We start from the raw sequence: 7049 nt of genomic DNA on the forward strand, positions 1-7049 counted from the left end.
TGGTCCTTCAGCTTCATGAATTTATCCGCAGGGGGCTGTCACATTTGAGATGTCCTTATGTAAAAGAAAAGCACTCGAAGCCTACTGGCAGAGACCTTCTTTAAAGCTAATTAAAGTGACACGTTTTGTCTGGATTCAGAAGCACACGGTGCTACTTGTAAAGCCAGGTGTCCTATTGGACATGCAGCTCCCTAGGCAGGCACACAAGTAGACTTCTTTATGTTGGATTCAGCCTCGTATTGTCACCTGAAAAGTTTTGAAATAATTTGTATATTTGATTTTTGATACCATCTTATTTTTTATTAAAAATATTCCTGCTCACCCAAAATATGTCAGACAGTGCCACCAGGTTGACGTAGAAAGGACAAATTATTGCATTTTTTTTTCTAAGAACTATTGCCAGAATGTTAGGAAGACTTAGGGCAGGCTTTCTGGTAAGTTTTCTTTATGAATTATGAGAAATACCCGTTTGATGTGAGAATCATTCTTGTGCTGGCCCAATGTGCTCACATCAATTTTTGTACAAGCAGCTTGACCACTGAAACCCATGCTTGAGCACACCTTTCCCTGTGACAGCACTGAGATTTACAAAATACAGAATGCTGAGACCAAGATGGATCTTTCTGGCTCTGATTCAGCTTCTGCTGAGGTTTTTGCAGTCTTTTTATTGCTTCTCTGGGAGTTGATTCATGTGCTTTTATTCTCCTTCTGATCTGATTTCAGAATCACTGGGAAAATCGAAGGAGCAGCAGACATAAATCTGCTGACTTAGAACAGTGATATTATTTGTGACTCCCAAACTTTTAAATGTGCGGGCAGCAGTCTGTGAGTCCATGTCAAATATTTCATGCACGTTGAAGTTTCTGATAGCATGTGTAAGCCCCAATAGATTACTGATAGCATGTAAAGGTGGACTTCCTAGATACCTCAGGTCTCCTTTAATTCTAAGAACTATTTTGGTAGTTCCATGTGAAATTTTCTGGAGTACTGAGCTGTAGAGGTTATGAAACATTGCAGGCTGGTAACTATTATACGTGTGGGTGGTTGCTTCTACTTGATTAGAGATCAGAGAGATTACAGCTGGAGATCATGAATTGGCAAATGGAAAAAAAAATATTAAAATATTAATATTAACTGATATTAATATATCAGGCTTCCTGATGGAACAGAATTATCTGTATAGTAATAAAAAGTCATATGAAAGGCAATACCCTTGTTTAGAAAAAAAAATAAATTGTTACTTGTATATTAACACAAGGAATCACTTCAACTGCTCTTCTCTTAGACTGTGAAGAGCCAGAAAGTAGATATGTCCAGTAAAATACAGATTACTTAAGCACTTATTTCTTGTTTCCTCCATTATAAGAAAAGCTCCAGGGTGAAATTTCTAGTCAAAACTAGAGGAAAAATGTAAGTGTGCATCACATAAGAATAAAGTGATGTGGCAGTCAGGAAGCATCGTGCTCTGCCTAGCTCGGATCAGAGGGATGCTATTTCTCTACCTTCGCATGCAAGTTCCTTAGTGCCTGAACTTTGCTGTTCCATCACTGTGTTCCTTCACCTGAGAATCTCTGAAAGCTCCACTTTTGTTTTACTGCTGAACAGAAGCCGTGTGGAAATTTAAGAATTTATACAGCAAGAGATCTTTTCCTGCCCAGCTTACTGAGCATTCTCCTTTCAGGCTGTGGGCTTCATTGGCAACTATGGTCCAGGCAAACCATTTCCCTCTGAGTTTTTTATGAGCGCAGTTTTGTCATGAGTGTTTTGATTTAGCTTCCAGAACGTAGCCCCATGCTAGCTGAGAGCTGCTGCTACTTGCATCACTTTCAGTACTATGTACAATATTTGATTAAAAAAAAAAATACATCTGTTTTTCAGTAAATGTTTCTCATATGCACAGAGCCATAGAAACCATACTTCTACTGTGTATTCATACATAGAAATACAAAGTAAGAAAAACCAAGCTAGCTAAACCTGCATGTGTTTCAAAATGTTTTTCTCTGCAGTCTATTAAAGAAGAGAATTTTTTTTTTTCATCTTCACGTTAGGTGAATTCCTGATGTCACTGATTTCTTATGCGCTGGTTTTCACAATGAAAAGAGCCTGTAAAAACTGAACTTGAAGACAGCAACTTTAAAACTATCGATACCTAAATACAAAGCAGACAGTTAGTTCTAGGTTTTCTGATATTCTGGTATTTTTTTCCACTGATGTGAAAAGTAAAGAAAACTTAAGTTTTATTGCTTGTTTAGTAGTATAGCCATGAAGGAAGGTGTGTGATTGTAATGAGTAGAGAGACAGAAATGAATGAGAGCTGTTTTAAAAGGAGAAGTTTTTGTTATGATATGCCTAGATTGCCTTGTTCTGTTACTAGTCGGACTGTTCACACTGATATGATTTTACAACTGACACGTTTCAGCCATTTCCCGAGATAATGGGAGACTTCGCTGTGATTGTTTTAGGAAACTACTAGCTCTACATGTTTTTCAGGTAGTAAAATAGCAATCAATTTAAACTTTCCTACTGATTCCATTGCAGTACATTGAGTGTGTAGCTCAGTGGCATTTTCCATAACTAAATAGCCTTTTTGCCTTGGATTTGCTTGCCGTCCTAAAAGAAGATAATACAGAATAGTCATTCAGCTAATATAAATGTATATAAATACAAAGCAAGCAGTAGAGCTTGCTGAATAACAGAAATGAATAGCTCAGGCATTGAGTAAGATCTCGAAAATGAACTTTGATGCAGCCTTCTGCATCAGAAGTCCTCTTCTGGAGTTAGTACTCCAGGAACAAGAACTGCTTTTCTTTTTAGACAACCTCTTCAGCCGACTATTGGTTCACTGTGGTTCTATATAACGTGCATCTTTAAGATGGTGGTCAAATTCATCAGTCAAATGTTTTGTTTTGTCTTGTCTTCCAGCAGTATGAGTGCATTTAAGAACAAGGTTGAAATCAGTCATTTATTATTATCTGTTAGTCCTCATTATTGTCAAGAACAGGCCCATATGGAAAACCTGAAGTGTGAGATTTGCCATAGGAAGGTGTTTATTCTGGCTTACGTTTATCTAGAATGATGGCAGTAGCAATGAAAACACAAGCATGACTAACTTAACTAAGGATCAGAAACTAGGGTAAGTCTTCAGGGAACTTTTTGTGCATCATTCTGTGCCTAAAAGATGTGCTTAAATAATGTCAAAAGCTGTAGTGTCTGCTGTAGAGAACGCAAGTTACTTCTAAACTTCTAAAGTTACTTGTGCAAATATTGAGTTCATTGCTGTTTGAACTTCTGCATTTAGAAATAAGAGTTTTGCAGCCTTCACATGGCATTGGGTGAGTTTTTCTGATAGGATCCTCTATTTGTTTTGCAGTGTAGGGGCACCATAGGGGCTGACAGTAGGACATGATGCTTTTAACTGCCTAGACCTAATCATCCATCACACTGTGAAATTCTGAAATTATTCTTATCTCATTCTTTCTCATTGCTACTTGTGCTCAGACAGTAACCTGCAAAAACTCTTAAGTCAGTTTTAAGCTGAAGATGTTGAAGCAAAAATGCACTTGACAACAAAAGCAGATCACAGATTTGTGGACTTGTTATCTTTTTATTTCTTTAGGCTTCCACTCACCACAAAAGTGATTATGATTTTTTTTTAATCTACTTCCATAGTCATGGAAGCCCACATGAAGTCTTTCTGTCCCATTTCTTAGTGGGAAGTCTTTGAAGCAACTAAAATGTTGTTTTCTAAAATATGGTGACAAAAAGGCTTAGTTGGCTGCAACTCCACCTAACAGCTATCAAATAGCTGATATTGCAATATCAATAGCTAACATATGCCACTAAGAGGTGCTAGAGCTGCACATCCACTTAGATTGCATCGCCTTTGTGCTTACTTCCCTCAAGGGTGAGTAAGGGGAAGCAGAGCATATATCTACAGATCTAGAATTATTGCAGTCTGCCTTTCAAAGCATGCTTCTTAAGAGCAGAAAATAAGTTGTAAATGCACTCAGGTTGTTTATGCTTTATGTACATTTCAGGAGGTTAACTCATGAATCACACTACTGTCCTTAGTTCTGTTTATCTCAACATTAACAGAAGTTCAGATATCACAGCTCAGGAAGAATGTGGTTTTCTTGTAAGCTGTGTGGGGAAACATGACAAAATTCAGTATTTTAATTGGGAACAAGCACATTTTTTCAACAAATGAAAGTAAGTCTAATCCCTGACTCAATGTAACAAAATTAAGTCTCACAAGTACTACAAAAGTCCAGATTTCATGGCTGGTGGAATCAGAATAAGTTTTGAGATTTCCTTGAAAACTGCCATATTGTTTTTATCATCACTTAAAAGGTGATGCGTAACAAGTGATAAGATGCACACCCTGCATATCATCATTTGATAAATACAGCTGGTGACAAATGCATTCAATAACAATTTTTACTTTTCTGATAAGATAACAAATGCAACAGAATTGTATATTTATTGCATGTGTGATTACTTCAGTAGCCCTCCTTTTTGTCTTTGCAGAGTCAAGATGACAGGTTTGCTTTCACTGCTGAATGGTATGACCCAAATGCTTCACTCTTTCGGCGTTACGAGCTTCTGTATTATCCGAAAGATGGATCAGTTGAAATGGTAAGAATAAAAAGCAGTAATTTTAAATATAATAATTAAACTGCTTATAAAATGGAAAAACACTGCCAATTATTTTTCCAAGTAATTAAGTTGTAATTTAAGACATACTTTTCTCTATTTCTCAAACTAGAAGAAAAGCAAGTGTGCTAGTTCACAGTGGAGCATGTGCAAGAGCTTCCATGTTAATGATTTTTGTCTTAAACTTGGAGAGTTTCATTTTCACGAATCTGTCTTCATTTAATCTCTTCTTGGATTAAGTATTGGAACTCAGCAGCATCAACCTACTGCATGAGAAACACAAATTGAAGGTGATCCCTAACAAGAATAATTTTCAGTTAGAATTCTAGAAGTCTCTGAAGCATTAGCTGTAAACAACTTCTATCAAAGTGGAGGAAACAGTGAACTAATTTGGTTTTAATGCAAGGAAGGATGCTTCTGAGAGTGGAATCCAAATTTTTCCATTATTGGTTCTTGCATAGACCTTTCTGATTTGTGGTATGTTTAATTAATCCTCATTTTTAATTGATAGCAGGTGTATGGGGCTGCTGAATCACAGCCTGAACCTCTGATTGATCACCTGAGGCGAGCAATGAGTCAGCCACGGGAGCACAGGTGAAGGCAAATCACCTGTGCTGCAGGAAGGGGTGCGCCTGGCTCCACCTCTCCTAGACCCATTTAAGAGCTGACTGCCAGTGGGGAAGGATCTCTCTGGAGATCTGCTCCATTGGAGTTCATCTCGCAAGCTCAGGACAGGGATGAGTGGCTTTCTCCCACAACTCCAATATAAATTATATTAGCCAAGCTCCTGAATATATATATATACACCATCTGTATATCCATTGATTATACAGCAGGTTAAAACAAGCATATAGTACAGATAATCCTGTACTGATAATCCAGTAAAATAGCCAACCAGTGCTTTGTGCTTCCGTTTAGGAATGAATGAATGATTTTTGACTAGAGTTTTCTAGATTTTTAATGAGGATCTAAAGGTCTGAGAATAGCCTAAATTTGAATATTGAATATAGTCTATTAATTTCAATATATTTTTTAAATTTTCTTGCCTTAAACATCAAACACAGAAATAAACAGAACTATCAGAATCTACCTTTTTCTTATCCAAACTGCTATTTACTGAAACCATGGTACCACCTGTGTGAGGAGATGCACTTTGCACTGATAATCTCTTGAAATAAACTCTACTGTGATGTTGTCCCTTTTAACTTAGTTATTTGTATGATATATGTGTGTACAGTTGTCAAAACGTGAGGATTTTTTTTCTGTGAGACATCAGAGCTAATCAGTCAGGAGCCGTAATAATCTTCCTACACAACCATGTGTAGGCTGACAAAATTGTTGTTCATTTCTCCTAGATGTCTCAAAACCAAGAGCTTTCAAGGTGTTCTTGAGCTTTATGCATCAAATACCTATGACTTGGTAGGTTCTTATGTTTTGCCACTGTGTTCTCAGGGTTGAGATAGTATTGTGTGTATGCAGTCATGAGTTTGCGTGGACTGTGTGAGATCAATATAACTGCTAAAAAAAGCAAAAATGCCAGAAGTATCTCTGCAGAAGGAATTTCTCAAGTTCAGTTTGGAGGTGAATTTGCAGACAGAAATTGCATTTAAGATGATTTTCTGGATTTATTTATGGTTTTCAAAACTTATCTGGGGTCTGGAGATTCTTTTTTCATTACTACAAAATTCTTCTGGCTCTTTTGTATCTTCCCAAGGAGATGGGGCAGCTGCTCACTTTACCTCTAATGCATTGTCGGAGAAGAGAGGTAATGGATATGAGCCAGCTTCTCTCCGCTTATGAGAGAGCTGTCGCATCACCTTTCCCGTCTCTGCAATGATAGCTCTCCATTGTACATGCTTTAGCTGAGAGTGGAATAGAGCTGTTGAATGTTTATGTTATGTGAGGTTCTTGGCATTCTATTTGTTTCTTAGTCCTTCGTATCTTGCTCCTTCCTGTGAAGGAAAAATACAATGGAAATAACGTGACAAGTTTCCAGCTTGCTTTGTAGCCATTAGAAAGCAGCACAGGTTTTTGCAAGGACAGCAAGCAATGTTTCTGATCAGACTAAGTTGAGACATCCCCAACTATCCAAGTTTTCCACAGTTAACAACTCTCATGCAGAATTTTTAAATCCAAACAACTTCTCTTTCTAGAGAAGATTTCCTAAAATAAAGAAGAAATCTTTGAAAAGGTCACATTCCTAGAGAGGAGAAATTATTGTGGACAATTTACCTGTTATATATACATAAGAAAAGGAAGAGAGAAAATAAACAAAAAATCAAAACCATCTTAAATTTCTTCTGCTGTGACTTTTCGTTTGTATTATAAAAATATTTTAAGCAGATCCAGAATTCCACTCAAGGATTCGTTAATACAGATAGATGCCTCCTTTTTTT

At 37.1% G+C, this 7049-nt stretch overlaps 1 protein-coding gene across 4 annotated transcripts in view; it reads left to right on the forward strand.

Moving 5' to 3' along the window:
- The window catches only part of NME7 (NME/NM23 family member 7), an 88716-nt gene that overhangs the window by 10634 nt on the left and 71033 nt on the right, over window positions 1-7049 (forward strand). For all 4 annotated transcript variants that reach the window (XM_031556175.1, XM_031556180.1, XM_031556181.1 and 1 more), the window contains exon 2: window positions 4528-4635. In XM_031556175.1, the coding sequence (XP_031412035.1) occupies window positions 4528-4635 (108 nt within the window). The remainder of the gene's footprint in view (window positions 1-4527; window positions 4636-7049) is intronic.

Source organism: Meleagris gallopavo, chromosome 1, assembly GCF_000146605.3.
Source record: "Meleagris gallopavo isolate NT-WF06-2002-E0010 breed Aviagen turkey brand Nicholas breeding stock chromosome 1, Turkey_5.1, whole genome shotgun sequence".
In the NCBI taxonomy this organism is placed as follows: domain Eukaryota; kingdom Metazoa; phylum Chordata; class Aves; order Galliformes; family Phasianidae; genus Meleagris; species Meleagris gallopavo.